At 41.7% G+C, this 18,289-nt stretch overlaps 1 protein-coding gene and 1 long non-coding RNA gene across 2 annotated transcripts in view; one reads left to right on the forward strand and one right to left on the reverse strand.

The window, feature by feature from the left end:
- LOC125088042 (uncharacterized) overlaps positions 1-18,289 on the reverse strand; it is a 43,404-nt gene that overhangs the window by 11,568 nt on the left and 13,547 nt on the right. The window lies entirely within an intron of this gene.
- On the forward strand, positions 2,982-4,196 carry LOC125088041 (RRP15-like protein). Its single transcript, XM_047708962.1, has one exon. The coding sequence runs from the start codon at positions 2,984-2,986 to the stop codon at positions 3,800-3,802; it is 819 nt and encodes a 272-aa protein (XP_047564918.1). The 5' UTR covers positions 2,982-2,983; the 3' UTR covers positions 3,803-4,196.

Below are 18,289 nucleotides of genomic sequence, written 5' to 3' on the forward strand. Positions count from 1 at the left end.
AGCCCCAAGATCAAGAGTAGAATGCTCTACTGACTGAGCCAGCCAGGTGCCCTGACCAGCTCCTCTTTTAAAACTTGAACAAAAACATGGACTATATCCTGGGGAAGACTGGCAAACTGATTTCACACAAATGCTACCTTGTGAGGGGATATAAATATTTATTAGTCTATCTTTACTGGATGGGTGGAAGCCTTCACATGTAAGACAGAAAAAGCTACTGAGGTAACAAAGACTTTATAAGGGAAATTATCCTCGGTTTGAGCTCCCTTGATCTCTTCAAAGTGACAAGGGCTGATCCTTTATAGCCCAAGTAACTTAACACAAAGCCCAAGCCCTTAAAATTAAATATTTTTTGCATACAACCTGACATCCTCAATCATCAGGCAAAGTTGAAAAGATTAATCATAGTTTAAAAAGAGGGGCGCCTGGGTGGCTCAGTGGGTTAAAGCCTCTGCCTTCGGCTCAGGTCATGATCCCAGGGTCCTGGGATCGAGCCCCGCATCAGGCTCTCTGCTCAGTGGGGAGCCTGCTTCCCCCCCTCTCTCTGCCTGCCTCTCTGCCTGCTTGTGATCTCTGTCTGTCAAATAAATAAATAAAATCTTTTTTTTTAAATAATTAAAAAAATAATTTAAAAAGATATTTCACAGGGCACCTGGGTAGGTCAGTCAGTTAGGTGTCCAACTCTTTATTTCAGCTCAGGTTGTGATCTTGGGGTAGTGGGATCGAGCCCCACATTGGGCTCCACACTCAATGCAGAGATTTTCTCTCTCCCTCTCCTGTTGCCCCTTCCCCTGCTTGCTCTCTCTCTAAAATAAATAAATAAATAAATAAATAAATAAATAAATAAATAAATAAATATAATCTTAAAAAGAAAAAAGACATCTCACTCAGATGAGTCTAGAAAAAAAAAAAAGAAAACTGGATAACTCTTTCACTAATAGGTCTCTTAAGAGTAAGAACGACCCCATGGGAAGGGCGCCTGGGTGGCTCAATCAGTTAAGTATCTGATTTTGGCTCAGGTCAGAATCTTAGGGACCTGGGACAGAGCCCTGCATCAGGTTCCATGCTTAGCAGAGAGTCTGCTTGTCTCTCTGCTCCTCCCCCTACTTGCTCTCTCTCTCTCTCTCTTTCTCAAAAAAAAACAAAAAACAAAAAACAAAAAAACTCCATGGAAAAGATTGGGGTAAAGCCTTTTTTCTTTTTAAAGATTTTATTTATTTACTTGAGAGAGAGAGAAAATGCAAGCATGGGGGGGCGGTTGGGCAGAGGGAGAAGCAGGCTCCTTGCTGAGCAGGGAACCCGGTGCAGGGCTTGATCCTAGGACCCTGGGATCATGACCTGAGCCAACAGCAGACGCTTAACTGACTGAGCCACCCTTGCACCCCTAAGCCCTTTTGAATTGACATAAGGTAGACCTTTCCTTACCATTGACTTATCCTTGGACCCAGATTATAATAACCTCTCAAATTTTTCATAAGCTGGATTAGTCCATAGAACTCTCAACAAATATGCCAATAAGGTACTGCCCAAACCAGACCTAAGGAAACTCAAATTTCTTTGCAAGTAAGCCCTGGACAACTAGTCTATTTAGAAGATTGGAAAGAAAAGAACTCTGGAGAACTCATTCCTAAATGGAAAGGACCTTAGAGGGTTGTATTAGCACTCCCACCGTTGTAGAGCTAGAAGGCCACTCGATGTGGACTCATATTTCCATAATTAAACTTATACCCCCTTCAACACAGGCTGACAACAAACTGGACAACGTGTCTTCATATTCTGCGAACCAGTGGAAGATCTCAAACTCCTCTTCAAACAACAAGATAAGAAGAAATGAAGGTCTTTTTTCTTCTGCTTGCTATCTACAAACCACACCTAAATGGTAACTCTTTTCTTCAACACGCACATTATTCTGAGCTCCAAAACCATGTGGTTTACTGCCCATATCAAGCACTTCAGGCCTCCCTGGGTGGGTTCTTCTGCAACAAGGCACAGATTGGCATTATTTACATCAATGCGTCACCAGTAGGATACTTTACCCTAATACCAACACATACAGGGATATTTCTATTAGTAAGAAGAATGTTTCTTGCTGGCCTGTGTTACATCGTAAATGTTACATGGGGCTCTCCAGGCCATAAGAGACCTTTCTTTTATCCTCAAACTATCAAAATTTTAATTGAATATGCCAATCCACAGATAGGCTCCTGACAACAGATTCCCTGACTAATCCTTCCTATCGATACAACCAGGAAAGATTATATCAAATATAGGATGGATCTATGTAGCTTACTCCCACAGTAGGACATACCTTTTATGCTTGGGAAAAAAAAAAAAAAAAACTATACCCTTGATTCATGGCCCAATAATACTTGCTAAATGGGATGGCTCCCTGTAGAAGCCCATGACCATACCATTATTTTAAGGCAACCAAATAGGTTTGCTACTGACTGGACAAGGTGAGCAGACATCAGATGGCTAGCACTTAATGGAACACAATGGTTATGTGGATCAGATTTATGGCCATTGATTCCAACAGGCTGGACACATGGCTGTGGCAATAAGATTTTCCTAAATCCAGCTAATTTTCCATTTCTAAAACAATGATGGACAAGGTCTGCATTCCATAACTATGACCATCTGACATCTATTTTTCTTCCACCAGTAGGTCCATAAAATGTTATATGGCACATGGAATCCCTTGATAAATATACAATTAAGGTCTTAAATGGCTCTCAAAATACCATTATATTATTAAACATTAAAATGACCCAAGTGAGTAAAGCAGTTACAAAATAGAATGGTAGGAGCGCCTGGGTGGCTCAGTGGGTTAGGCCTCTGCCTTCGGCTCAGGTCATGATCTCAGGGTCCTGGGATTGAGCCCCTGCTTCCCTCTCCCCCTCTGCCTGCCTCTCTGCCTACTTGTGATCTCTCTGTCAAATAAATAAATAAAATCTTTTTAAAAAAATAGAATGGTGGAGGAAACATGGCCGCGGCCGTGGGGGGCTCACGTGTGGGTGCAGGGAAAAAGCTGAAAAATTCGCTGAAGAAGAAGAAGAAGATGAAAATGGTAGCCAGGGCAGTAGCTTCGGAGTTGGAAGATGAGGGCAAAGACGCTGCCGACAGTGGAGGTTCTGTAGGAAGTTGTGAATCAGAAAAGGATCACTTTTCTACAGATGATGAAGCAGTGGAAGCTGACAATGAAGATGAAGTTGAACCCTGTGGCAATGGAAATGAACATACAGCCGAAGCTAGTGTTGGAACTAACGTGGGCTGGGCGGATGCCATGGCTAAAATTCTTAACAAGAAAACTCCTAAAGTAAATCCACTATTCTGGTCAAAAACAGAGAGCTGGAAAAGGAAAAAGAAAAGACTAGAGAAGAGAAAACAGCTTGATAAGAAGCGGGAATGGGAAATGATGTGCAGAGTAAAGCCAGATGTTGTTAAAGACAAAGAAACAGAGAGAAATCTTCAGAGAATTGCAACAAGGGGTGTGGTACAGTTATTTAACGCCATGCAGAAGCACCAAAAGAACGTTGATGAAAAGGTTAAAGAAGCTGGAAGTTCTATTAGAAAACGTGCTAAGTTGATATCGACTGTTTCCAAGAAAGATTTCATCAGTGTCCTGAGAGGGATGGATGCAAGTACAAGTGAGAAAAGTTCGACTGGAAAGAACTTGAAAGCCAAACAGACTGAAGTGAAATCAGAAGAGGGCCCTGGATGGACAATCTTACGTGATGATTTCATGATGGGAGCATCCATGAAAGACTGGGACAAAGAGAGTGATGACGCGGATAACCAGTGAGCCAGGGTCTGGGGGCGACTCGGATACATAAGACTGTAGAGGAAACACAGCGTACAGTCATTGTATTTTTCCTAGCAAAATGCTCTGTGCTCTCAGAGTTACGCGGCTGTGAAGCTATCATTTGTAAGAAAGCCAAAAGACTTTTATTATTACCAACTTGGGTGTTTTCTCTTTTCGTGGAAACTTTGTTAAATTAAGTTTTTCAAACCTTGTATGATTTTAAGCATTGTTTCTCAAACATGTAAAAAGGAGTATTTCTGCTTAACTAGCGAGATGCACATTTTGCCCAGATCATTATAAGTTTACGTGTTGGTCATGGATATTGGTATTTTGTTGCAGTACTAGCAGTTTCTAGAAATGCAGTGCTTTTCATAATTAAAATGAACTCCCTGAAGTTTAAAAAAAAAATAGAATGGTACTAGATGTCTTCACAGCAGTGCAAGGAGGAATATGTGCCATAACTAGAGCAGAATACTGTGTCTACATTCCGGATGATGACAAAAATATAATAGGGTTACTTACTGATATGAATAATCAAATGGGTGCTCTTAAAGGCCTTACATTGTCATTTAATGATTGGCCACATTCCTGGTTAGGAGCTGGACTATGGTCTACACTAAAAGGTCTTCTCATTCTCTTATTTTCATCATTGTAAGAATCCTAATGTGTTGTCTCTTCTGCTTTGTTCTCTCCTCTTGTTGAGATACATGCACACAGTTCCTGACTCCTTTGCCCAGCCAACTGATGGCCCTTAGTACTCTACACAGATTCACCCTGATGTCTACTCTGGACTCTACAGCAATGGCCTTCCGCTGCAGTTACTTGTAAGGACAGATAGTAACCAATTTTGGTCCACAGGTAGGGACATCTCTACGACCCCATCAGCTTGAAGAAGTTACAGGAGATGAGGCCTTTGTCTCTCATGAACCTTAAAGATTTAAGGACTGAAAATTGGTCTGGGGAGAAATGATGAGGGATAGAAGCAGAAAAATGTTCACCTTTAGCCCAGAAGGCTGGCCTAAGGCCTGCATAGTTTTGATAAGGATCAGATACGTGCTGGTTGCTGCATTCTTAAAGGGTCTCATGACTGCCTGTACATCTCACCTATAGTTAATATCAAACTAAATAATAAGCACCAGAGAAACCTTGAGGAAAATATTATTCCTGAAGACATTTATGATCAAATACTCCCTGTACATCCCCTTCCCCTTGGGAACGAAGCATCTGGTCACCGGTTTCATACAGCAAAAAGTGCAGCTCTTTCTGCCCACAGATCCTGTCCCCGTACTAATTAAACTTACTAAGTTGCACCATAAAACATCTTAAGAATTCTTTCTTGACCATCACACTCAACAATCCCACAGCACATATACTCAAATGTTGCTTGGAGAGTAGATCTTAAATATTCTCACTACGAAAAGAAGTAGTAATTACATGATGGGATGAGGGTGGTAGTTAATATTATGTTGTAATCATTTTGCAATTTAGTAATATATGCAGTCAGTATGCTGTATACCTTAAACTTACACAATGTTGTGTCAATGATTTCTTAATAAAGCTTGGGTGGGGGAGGTGGAGAAGGGGGAGGGAGAAATGAGCCACCACGCCAGGAAAAGACATGGAAGAAACTTAAATGCATATTACTAAGTGAAAGAAGCCAGTATGAAAAGGCTACATACACATGGTATGATTTTAACTATATGACATTCTGGAAAAGGCAAACTAACTATACAGTGGTTGCTAGGGGTCAGAGAGGTGGGATGGAAGGGAAGAATGAGTAAGTGGAACACAGGGGATTTTAGAGCAGTGAAACTACTCTGATACTGTGCATGACATCATTCATTTGTCAAAACTTAAAGAACTATAAGGGTGCCTGGGTGGCTCAGTTGGTTAAGCGGCTGCCTTTGGCTCAGGTTATGATCTCAGCTCTGAGATCAAGCCTCAGTGTCCTTGAGTGGGGAGCCTGCTTCTCCCTCTCCCTCTGCCCCTTCCTGCTCCGCTCATGCTCTTTCTCTCTGCCTCTCTCTCAAATAAACAAACAAACAAACAAAAATCTAAAAAAAAAAAAAAAGACAAAAAACAAACTTATAGAACTGTATAACACAGGGGATGAGGTTTAAGATAAGCTATAGGTCTTAGTTAACATAATGTATCAATATTGATTCATTAATTTTAACAAATGTATCACACCAATGCAAGATGTTAATAATGGGCGAAAGTGTGTACTTGGGAGAGGGGATATAGGGGAACTCTCTGTACTTTCCACTCAATTTTGCTGTAAATCTAAAACTGCTCTAAAAAAAAAAATCTGCTAATTTTTAACAAAATAAGGGCAATAGAAGAAAAAATCCATATTACATGTTTTGGAGTTTCTCAATAAGGGAGAGTCACTTTAAATGATTAAAATCATTTAAATAAAATCATTTAACTTACATTGGGTTGAGATAACGATGAATGACAGGAAGAAAATTATTACCATCTAGAAGGACTTTACATTCAGACTTCCTCTAAGTGACCAAGTTCTCGTTGCGCCTTAACAAGAAAAATGGAAATCCTTAAAAAATGTAAAAGACAGGCAGAAATATCCAATCATTCTACTCTGCAAATGTGTGCCCCAATCTCTCTTGTTTAACCCAGCAGTGTGATTGTATTCAACCACCCTGTATTTGCTGCCTGTTTTCTGGTTCCAGGGGAGGGTGACTCATATCCACAAAGGGTGGGGTGTGCAGGGAGGCGGTCCAGAAATTTGAGGAGAGTGAGGAAGAACTTTGAAATATTAATTCCAGCCACATTTACAAACACTGATGATATGGCTGGGAATTGCTTCCAGAGGTTGGGATACTGTGCTGTTAAAAGCCTTCCCCAGCAGAAGTGGTCTCAATCAGTTTTATGGTTTTTTTGTTGTTGTTGTTGTCGGTGGTGGTGGTTTTTGTTTTGTTTTTAAGTAGGCTTCTTGCCCAACGTGGGGCTTGAACTCACAATCCTGAGATCAAGAGTCACAGGCTCTACCAATTGAGCCAGCCAGGCACCTCCCCCGGGTTTATTGTTTCTTAACTGTTAAAAGTCAGCTTCCCACCAACTGTCTGGGAGGACACACCCAGTTCACCAGCTCCAGCTAGATTTGAAAGTGAAAGGTTCTCACTGGCTGGGAACTAAGCCACCTGTCAGGAAGGAGAACGGGTTGCTCTTAACTCGAGGGTGCTCCCAAGTGGCTGTGGACCAGCAACAGGCCCCTGCAGAGAGGCAAGATGTGTGAGCCAAACTGTAAGTATAGACGTATCGGTGCAGAGAGAGCTGGCGAAGTACAGGGTGCAGAATCCCTGCTGTAATGTCCATTAGTGAGCCAGAAACGCCAGCATCACAGGGCAAAACAGGAGCTTAGAATGACTCATCAACCACTAATACTTATTCAGCACTTAATCTGTACCAGGCATTGGGGTAAATGCTTATATGAGATATCTCATGTAAGCTTTGCATTGATCCTAAGAGGCAGGCACTGTTAGTATCCCCACTTGGCCAATGAAGAGATGAGGCATAGAGAAATTAAGTCACTTGCCCAGGTCACCAAACTATTATGTGGTAGAACAGAGAATTGAGTCTGGCTTGCTGGACTTGAGACCCTGTCCTCTCACACACCACACTAGTGAGTTAAAGGACAAAAAGATTAGGAAGAGCAAGGGTTCCTTAAGTGGCCAGAGTGACTTTCAGCTATTACTGCTTAATATGGGCTAGGTGGATCTGCTGACAAAGCAGGAACCTAAGTGGGGCCAGTAGGAGTGGGCGGTGGATGGGCCAGGATGGAAGACAGTGTGATGAGGGCTCTATAGCAGGAAGAAAGCTTTTCAAGGTCAGAAGTATAGTGTCGGTACCACCGGTGCCTAGCATGGTGGTGAGTACATAGTGGATGCTCAATAAAAGTTTGCCAAATGAATGAAAGGAAGACCCTTTCTTTGGCCATCACAGCCATTTACATGGAATTACCCCTAGGGCCTTAGTTAATATCCAATTGCCTGCTGATGATACTCTTTTTTTTTTCCATTATTATTATCATGGTAAAATATAGATAGCGTGAAACGGACCATTTTAATAATTTTTGAGAGGATAGTTCAGTGGCATTAAGTACATGTTGTGCATGCTGATGATTTTTTAAATGATACACAAATTAAGAAAGCATCTGGAGTGTTGCTGGTTGCTAGGGCAGAGAGAAAGGAGTGGCCGATCTTGTATTGGCTCTTGTCTGCTCACTGTTATTGGTCAAAGCAGCTGCCACAACCATACCTAACTTCAAAGAGGATGTGGTCTGGGAAGAAGGAAACAGAAAATTTGTGAAGAGCCCTGTGAATGAGTGCGACTAGTCTCTTTCAGCTGCAAATGACAGAAATTAGATTTGAAATAGCTGATGTACTTGATCCTGACATCTGTTGGTATGTCAACAACTGGCTGGGTAGATGAAGAAAGAAGCTGGGCATTGGGGTGACCATGAATTGGCGACTGATCCCCATATCTGAGAAAGTCGGGTGGGTGGATAGAACTGGGCTTATTTCCAACATTTGTTGGTCCCAGGTAAGAATACAAATAGAGAATCATGTACCACGTCTTATATAATGAAAAGCTTAAAATCAAACAAACAAATGGCTAAATAAAATGTATTCTCTCTACTTTGACAAATATAGCTTCATTACAATAAAACATACTTTGATGGCAAGAAAATGAAATAAAAAATACCCATCAGGGGCCCCACCTGGCTCAGTATTAGAGAATGAGACTCTCAATCTCAGGGTTGTAAACTTGAGCCCCATGCTGGGTGTAGAGATTACTTAAAAATAAAATCTTTTGGGGCGCCTGGGTGGCTCAGTGGGTTAAGCCGCTGCCTTCGGCTCAGGTCATGATCCCAGGTCCTGGGTTCGAGCTCCACATCGGGCTTTCTGCTCAGCGGGGAGCCTGCTTCCTCCTCTCTCTCTGCCTGCCTCTCTGCCTACTTATGATTTCTCTCTGTCAAATAAATAAATAAAATCTTAAAAAAAATAAATAAAATCTTTTTAAAAAGTCATAGAGCTACAGTTTTTATGTGACTGAAAACCAGCAAAATAGTAAAGAAAACTGAATGTAATTATTACTGCAGATGTAAAGCCAATGAATATTAACCTTAACTTCCTTGTTTTTTGTTTGTTTGTTTGTTTGTTTGTTTTTTGGTGAGTCGTCTATAGATAATATACATAAATTGTCTTCCAGGAATTTTGAAATATATTACTTCTAAAATAATACAGAAAAAGCAGTATGATATTTTTATTATATATATAATATATTTTTTATTATATAATATTTTTATAAATATATATTATATATTATATATATAATATATAATATATTTATTATATAATATATATATAATATAATAATCTAGGTAAATTGAGTAACAAAGATCTAATTAGGTTGTGTATGATTTCTCCTCTTATGTTGAAACAATTAAATTAATGATCTCATTTTTTAAAAAGATTGTATTTATTTATTTGCCAGAGAGAGAGAGAGAGAGCACAAGCACTAGCAGGGGGAGTGCCAGGCAGAGGGAGAAGTAGACTCACTGTTGAGCAAGGAGCCTGATGTGAGTCTTGATCCCAGGACTCTGGGATCGTGACCTGAGCCGAAGGCAGAGATTTAAATGACAGAGCCACCCAGGTATCCCAATAATCTCATCTTTAGTTCTTCATTTTATATAGTGATCATTTGGTGCTATCTATCTATCTATCCCTCATCTTCCTACCTATCTATCTAGGAAGCTCCATGTCAAGCATGGAGCTCCATGTGGGGCTTAAACTCACAACCCTGAGATCAGAACCTGAGCTGATACCAAGACTCAGATGCTTAACCAACTGAGCCACTCAGGAGCCCCTCATTTGGTGCATTTTATTTTATTCTATTTTTTTTTAAAGATTTTATTTATTTATTTGACACACAGAGATCACAAGTAGGCAGAGAGGCAGGCAGAGAGAGAGAGACAGGGAAGCAGGCTCCCTGCCTAGCAGAGAGCCCGATTCGGGACTCGATACCAGGACCCTGAGATCATGACCTGAGCCGAAGGCAGAGGCTTAACCCACTGAGCCAGCTAGGTGCCCAGTGCATTTTATTTTTAAAATTTTTTAAAAGAGATTTCATTTATCTATTTGAGGGGGAGGGAATGAGTGGGGGGAGGCACAGAGGAAGAGGGAGAAGCAGACTCCCTGCCGAGCAGGGAGCCTGACACAGGGCTCAATCCCAGGACCCCAGGATCATGACCTGAGCTGAAGGCAGATGCTTAACCGACTGAGCCACCCAAGCACCCCATCACCATTAATTTGAATTAGATTGCACTTTGCTAGGGATGTATTTATACTGTCTGAAAGATGGGACAGGCATTTTTCAGGATCACTATCCAATAAGAACAGTAAAACTCCAGTGGTTTTAGTTTTCACATTGAATTGCAGATTTTATAAATGCAATTTTCTTCATGTGCAAATGGACTGCCCAGAATTGCATTTGGCTTTTTGAGTCATGACTTTGTTATGAATAATTCTTTTTTCCCCCTCATTGTTTTAATCCATAATTAAGTTTTCATTTAATGAAGAAAGAGAACTTGCAGGAATTTCATCTGATCTTTTCAAATTGTGGGCTGAAAGATTTTTTTTTTAAGGTTTCATTTATTTGAGAGAAAGAGATGGAGAGAAAGAGAGAATGAGTGGGGTGAGGGGCACAGTGAGAAGCAGACCCCCGTGGAGCAGGGAACCCCATGTGGACTCAATCCCAGGACCCGGAATAGTGACCTGAGCGGAACACAGACGCTTAACTGACTGAGCGACCAGACGTCCCCCTGTTTATTTTCACTGTTCGTTTGATTAGTAATGAAATCTTTGTTCACTAAAGATTCGTAAAGTCCTGTCTGCAGTTTTTATGTGGGTCATGCTCAGCTCACTATCACTGTTTCCAGTTTTTAGAAATTTAAACAGATGACTTTCTATTTCCTCTTCTTTCAGGCTTTTTCTTCTCTGAATTCCACTTCTGCACTTTCTGTCTTTATGATAATCTTGACTTGTACTCACTTTCAAAATTATTTTAATAAAATTGAAACTCATATCCAAATTTTTAGAAAATTTACATTCTCATTAAAATTTTTATAAAAACTCATAATTCTAGCATTCACTGTCCATCTAGTTGCTCCTGTATTTGTCTATCCAGGTGCCAATTCATATAATGTTTGAACAATGTTGCATCTAGACCTGCATATATAAACATTCAAGAGTAATTTGAACTATTCGGTGTTACAAAATATTCCTTAGCCGTCACTTGCAACTGTTGCAAAAACCAGAACCACTGTACCCCTGGGAAATGATACCTTGTTATGTAAGAACCCATTGCATTCATGCTAGTTGGGAGGAGGGTTTGACAAGTTAATTGATTTGTCTTTTCTTCTTTTTTTCTTTAATGCTTCCTCCTCCTTTCACACGGGTGCAGTGTCTAACTCCGGGTTATTAGCACCACAACTTACAAACCTTCATGGCATTTGGTCTCAGTTCTTTTTTGTTTCAAGGACACAGGGCTGGAAACGTAGTGAAGCAATTTTTGGGGACCTGAATAGTGTTAGTCATGAGAACAAATGTTTAGGATTGTGCTGTGCCAGCACTGAGTGCCAAATCCCAACTGATAGGCACCCTTATTTTCCTTAACATACCTAGCCATTGTGTTACTGTTATGTGATGTTCTCCAAAGTTCAAAGGCTGGGCCTCTTTTGCCAGGGTTAAGGGCAGTGGGGGCCACTTTGTATGTTGTCTTAGGAAGGAGTGAGAGATCTTTGGAAAGTGGGATCCCTGGCAGACTAGAAACTAGGAGAGGGGCACATGGCTGGCTCAGTCAGAGGAGCGTTCGATTCTTGATCTTGGGTTTGTGAGTTCGAGCCCCACGCTGGGCATGAAGACTACTAAAATAAATAAATAAATAAATAAACTAGCTTAAAAAAAGAAAGGAAGAAAGAAACTAGAAGAAAGGAGTCAGTCCTGATGATGTTTGGGAATGAAGACAGGCAGATTCACAGTAAGGTTAATGAAGCTTTAAGGTCCTCCACTTGACACAGATTACTCCTACACCCATACCTAATTTTGTGTTCTTTTTCTTAAAGATGACCTCAGCCTATAAAACATAAGTTTGAAAAACTTAAAGCAGGGTACCAAGACTCAAGCCAGGCAGGTTCAGGGTAGTTCAGGGTATGTCCCCTTCTGGTACCATCCTGGCATACTTGATGGGAACCAGAGGCATATGAGCTGGAAGCACAAGGCCTGGGGCCAACCCAGTCAGGTTGCATAGTAATGTTAGAAACTGTAGCATCGAGATTCATCCAGACCTCTGATCAACAGAAATATGATGCAAGTCACACGTGGAATTTTTAATTTTCCAGTGGCTACATTTAAACAAGTAAAAAATAAACAAATGAAAGTATTTCTAATATATTTTATTTACCCTGATGTATCCAAAATATTAATGAAGTCCTTAAGCCATGGTATGCGTTTCACACTTGCAGTCTATCTCAATTCAGACTAGCCACATTCCTGTTGCTCAACAGCAATCTGTCACTCGTGGCCACCACACAAAGCAGGGTAGCTCTCGATAACCCCACCATTTCTACCGTTTAGTCAATGCTGGCTGGGGCACTGTATTTGTTTCCTATTGCTACTGTAACAGACCACCCCAAACTTCATAGAATAAGATGATACAAATTTATTCTCTTATAGTTCTGGAGGTCAGAAGCCCAACATGGGTCTTATCAGGCTAAGATACTGATGAGGCGGCCTTCTTTCTGGAGAAACTGTTACCTTGCCTTTTTGAGCTTCTAGAAGGCTGTTGGCATTCCTTGGCTCACTGCCCCATCATTCCCACCTCTGCTTCCATAGTCACATCTCCTTCCCTGACTCTAACCCTCCCACATTCCTCTCATTAGGACCTTTGAGTTTATGCTGGGCCCACACAGATAATCCATGATAATCTCCCTATCTCAAGATCCTAACTTAATGACAACCACCAAGTCTCCTTGGTAAGATCGTGAATTCACATGTTATGGAGATTAAGATGGGACAACTTTTTGAGGCAGTATTTGCCTACCACAGGTGTTTAGGAGAGGCTGAGGCTTCAGGGGAAAGATGTTAGGGCCTTCAGCCAAAGCAGGGTCAGGGAAAGAAAGAATGGCTCATTCTTTCAATAAGCTGAAATTCCATAGGAGAAAAATGGAGGAAGTTGAAGGTATTGGGTCTTTGAGGTAAAACCTGGTTCAAGATTGTCCTAACAGGGGCGCCTGAGTGGCTCAGTGGGTTGAGCTGCTGCCTTCGGCTCAGGTCATGATCTCAGGGTCCTGGGATCGAGTCCTGCATCGGGCTCTCTGCTCAGCAGGGAGCCTGCTTCCCTCCCTCTTTCTCTGCCTGCCTCTCTGTCTACTTGTGATCTCTCTCTGTCAAATAAATAAATAAAATCTTTAAAAAAAAAAAAAAGATTGTCCTAACAGGTTTCCTGTTTCCTCTCCTCTCCTCTGTCTCATCTCTTCTCTTCTCCTATCCTCTTCCTCCCTCCTTCTTTTCCTTCCCTCTTTCTTTTCCTTCCTTCCTTCCTTCCTTCCTTCCTTCCTTCCTTCCTTCCTTCCTTCCTTCCTTCTTTCCTTCTCTGTTTAGGAAACTTGCCACAGTTTCCTAAACAAAGCTTTTCCTCAAGGATCATATCCATTCCACACCATCTCCTTCCTCCCTGTCTGCAACACATACACCCTCTCAGTGTACAAATCAGGCAAACCTCTCACAATGTGCTCAGTGGCAGAGCGCTTCATTCAAAAATTAAAATATTTGGATCACCTGGTTGGCTCAGTCAGTAGAGGATGTGACTCTTGATCTCAGGGATATGAGTTCAAGTCCCACACTGGGCATGGAGACTACTTTTTAAATTAAAAATTTGGGGGGCACCTGGGTGGCTCAGTGGGTTAAAGCCTCTGCCTTTGGCTCAAGTCATGATTCCCGGGGTCCTGGGATTGAGCCCCGCATCGGGCTCTCTGCTCTGCAGAGAGCCTGCTTCCGCCTGCCTCTCTGCCTACTTGTGATCTCTGTCTGTCAAATAAATAAATAAAATCTTTAAAAATAAATAAATTAATTAATTAAAACATTTTTAAGTTAAAAAATGTTTTTAAATATTTTATTTATTTATTTGAGAGAGAGAGCGTGCGCATGAGTGGGGGAGGGTTGGGGAGGGGGGGATCAAACAGACTTTCCACTAAGCATTGAGCCCTACTGGACAGAGGGCTTGATCCTAGGACCCCAAGATCATGACTTGAGCCAAAGTCAGATGCTTAACTGACGGAGCCACCAAGGTGCCCCAGTTTTTTAATTTTTAAATTTTTTTAGAGCAGGGAAGAGGGGCAGAGGAAGTGGGAGAAAGAGAATCTCAAATAGGCTCCACCCCCAGTGCAGAGCCCAACTGTGGGCTCAGTCTCATAACCCTAAGATCATGACCAAGATCATGACCAAGAGTCAGAGGCTCAACAAACTTAGCCAGCCATCCAGGCGCCCCTGGAGCCTACCTAAAAATTTAGAATATTCACTGAGTGAAAAAACAAATATGCATTTCATGCTCTCCTAGGAATACTATTACAATAGGACAATGGACTCCTGACCGAGGACTTGGCACTGAGTAAGTCAGTGATATGACCAAAAATAGGTCCTAAAAGATCATCTGTAATCCTAAAAGATTCTGTAATCCCCTAGAACAATAGAAGTGTGAGACTCCACAATTTCTATAAAACAGACTTAAATGTACTCTCTGCAATGATTACACAGGGAGTCCAATGAGCTGTGGAGTATATAAAAGTGTCATTGGATCATATATTTGATCTAGAGCCTAATTGGATGGCCATAATACCGTCAATGAAAACCTTGCTCAATTTGTTAGAGTTTGGGATGGCGCATATGAGATGATTTAATGACCCAAAATATCTCAGAGATGACTTTATTTTCTCTTGGTATATTTCCCTGGAGCCAGCAAAGCTATTTTAAACTATTTCCGTGAGTCAGTACATCCAGGGATCAAGTGCTCAATGCATTATTGGTAATGGTGGTCGTCCTAGCCAACTTGGCTCAGAGCACTGAAGAAGACACATGGGAAGGGGTGGGGATGTGGTACTTCACACACCTGCTCAGTGGTGTTTGGCTGGCTCAGTCAGTAGAGCATATGACTCTTGATCTCAGAGTCATGAGTTTGAGTCCCACAATGGGTGTAGTGATTATTTAAAACACACATACACCCATCCACTCAGGATATATACCCAGGAAACATGGTCTATAGGTACAGGTTCTGGGAGGCTGTCCAGTTTGTAGGCAGGGTATGGAATCTGGGGACCAGGACAATTGATGATGAAAAGCATTTTTTTTTTAGTAAAGCAGGAGGTATCGGGGTCATCTGATATGGCAAGAGGTTGACAGAGGGTAGCAACAGAACAAGTAATAAATTGACATCCCTGGTACTCTTGGATGCCACACTCACCATTTAAGATGCTTTGGAGTGACCCCCAAAGATCTGTGACATGTAGTCATTTGTCATTTTGCCAGGACAAGCATCTTAAACACCTGACACATGGGAACTAGCTGAATGAATGACCAGTCAGCTGCTGATGCAAGTATTAAAGCAAAGAGAAATTCAGTCAGAAAATGAAATATAACTGAATATCAGAATCAGTTGTGATGGGCTCAAAGGGAGGAACATTCCGATTGGACCCTATAAAAAAATTGAAGAAGCTGTCTGAATATGCCACAAAAGCTGATGATTAAGGCAAAGTTACATTTTAGTGAAATTTGAAAAGGAGACGAAAATGGAAGGAAGATATGTACAACAGGCAGGTGACTCTGCTTCTGGAGAATAAGAACCACTTGTACAAACAATGTAGGGGTCAGAGTGGCTTGGAGGAGTATTGCTCAAGCATGTCATGGTTGGCTGCTATCGGAAATCAGACTTGAAGGAGCTGATATCAGGAAAGCCTATTTGGAAGGAGTGCCCACAGCTCCTGGCTGGAGTTCAGAGGATTCGGGTGGGGTTGGTGGGGGTGCAGCTAGTCAGGAACTTAGTCCTAGGAGGCCTAGAGAGAATGCTCAGCAGATAATCAGGCTATTTTTTGCTCCAGGAGCAAGGCAGAAGCCAGCCAACAGAACCTAAGACAGGGGCAAGAAGTCAGAGGTGGTCTCTGAGCAATCTTAACTTTGTGTTGTGTCCCCAAGCAGCAGATTGAACATCCTTCATCTTCCTTTTCCAAAGTTAAAATTGGTCCTAACGATTATTACGGGGCTGGGCTTACAGATTTGGGAGGAGGACTGAGGGCTCTTAGGTGGACCAGGGGCCGGCAGAGCTAGGAACCTGGAAGGGTGTGAGAAAAATTGCCCAGTGAGAAGAGCAGCTGGTGGGTCAGGGTCAGACTGCTGCAGAAGCCCCAGGCCAGTCAGGTGGTGTAGCACCTGATTTCTTTCTTTACATGAGACTCTCTCCATGTGTGGCTGCCTGGATAAAGGTTAGGGCAATTTGTGCGGTGACAGTTTGAATAAGTTGGGATCTGTATTTCCCAGAATCCTCCTCTCTGCATGGCTCCAGGCAGGAGCTGGCCATAAGAGGAATTTGCATAAGATTTGGAAGGTGGAGGTGCAGCAGCAGCCATTACCCTCTGAAGGTTGTCACGGTTGGAAGCAGTTACAGAGAGAGGTGTGTGGGGGTTCCAGATTGTTCCTGTTCTCCTCTGCTCCTGATTGGCCTCTTTTTACCAACCGGTGACCCTATTGACTGATGGTGGCCCGGTACTCAGTGCCAGATGCTTGACAGTGATCCTCAAAGTAAGTAACTATACAGGGGCACAGCTTCCCACTGATCTTCCGGGAGCTTGCCTCTGCCATCCCATTTCAGTGCTGGACGTGTTTAGCTTCTCGGGTTGACCAAACAGTGACCTCTTCTCTGATTCCCGATTTTCTGACTGATCCTGTACTTCCTGAGCTACTCCCACCATTGTGCATGCTCTCCTTCCTGTAATAAATTCCTTATCCCATAACTTCATAACTTATGGCATTTCTGCTTCCCTGAATAACTTCTGACTATATTACTGGTAGCCTTCATAGACTCCAGGGCAATTGGAGAATGGAACTTTCCACTTGCTTTCTTATGAAAATTCTTTGGCTGCAAGAGACAGAAAGCCATATTGAACAAACTTAAGAAAAAAAAAGGGGGACCTTTCTTGGCTTGTATCCTCAACCCACGAAAGTGTAGGGGTGACAAAAGCCAGAAGCTCAAAAACGGCTGGTCTCTCTGCTCTTTTCCTGTTAGCTTCATTCTCTCCTGCATCAGGAAAGACTGATCAGTGCAGCCTGGGTCATGTGTACACCAGGCCAGAGGAATGAGGCATTATAATCAATCCAGCCTGGATCACCTCCTCCCCATCTTTATGATTTGGGGTTGAGTCTATTATCAGAGGAAATGTAGCACAAATGTGGCCTCTGTGGGTATTGCTGTGAGCCAGGAAGCTACCTTCATTTACATTGACAGAACCCATTTAGTAGATTAAATTGGGCGATTTTGAGCACAGATAAAGCCCTTTCTAGCTAAGGCATCCAAGAGATATTTAGTGGTTAGAAGACACAAACTAATTACATAGGCTGCTCAGAGAATCTGATAGTACTCTAAAATGCTTTAAGACCTTTTACACTGTACTAGAAATCCTACAACCACCCACCAGGGTTTACTGGGCATCCTTCTTGCTTGCTTGTTTTCTTAGATTTTATTTTTTAAGTAATCTCTATACACTATGTGGGGCTCAAACTCACAACCCCAAGATCAAGAGTCACATGCTCTCCCAACTGACCTGGCTGGGTATTACTGGGCATCTGGAGATGGAGCTCTAAAACATGTCTCATAATTGGTTAAGAAAGGCAGAAGACATTCTGACAATGAAAGAGTGGAGACCATCTTTGTTCTTAGACATTACAAGAAACAAGAGAAGGAAGGGTAAGAGATAAATACAAGTTTTAATCAGGAAATGAAGGAAGTGAAAGATGGAGACCATTATACCCTTACCACATTTCATCTCCCTAACCACAAACATGGTATATAATCTCTCTGTTTGTTTAGGAATTTTTTTATGTCTTTGAATAAAGACTTTAAGTTTTCTCCATAGTAGCTTTGACCATATTTTGTTAGACTTCTTCCTAGTTAGTGAACAGATTTTGGCCCTATTATAAATGGTACTTTTAAAATTAAAATTTCTTCAAAAAAATTAAATTTTCTAATTGTTTGCTATTGGTGAATAGGAAAGCAATTTGTGAGTGGGGGCAAGGATCTTATGTCTAAAAACTTTAGTGAACTTTCTCATTAGTTCTAAGAGTTTATCCGGAGAGGCTCTTGAATTTTCTATATATTGTCTCCTAATTTTCACATGAAGATTAACTTTCCTTCAGGGAAAAA

The sequence above is a fragment of the Lutra lutra genome, chromosome 16 (assembly GCF_902655055.1).
Source record: "Lutra lutra chromosome 16, mLutLut1.2, whole genome shotgun sequence".
NCBI lineage: Eukaryota > Metazoa > Chordata > Mammalia > Carnivora > Mustelidae > Lutra > Lutra lutra.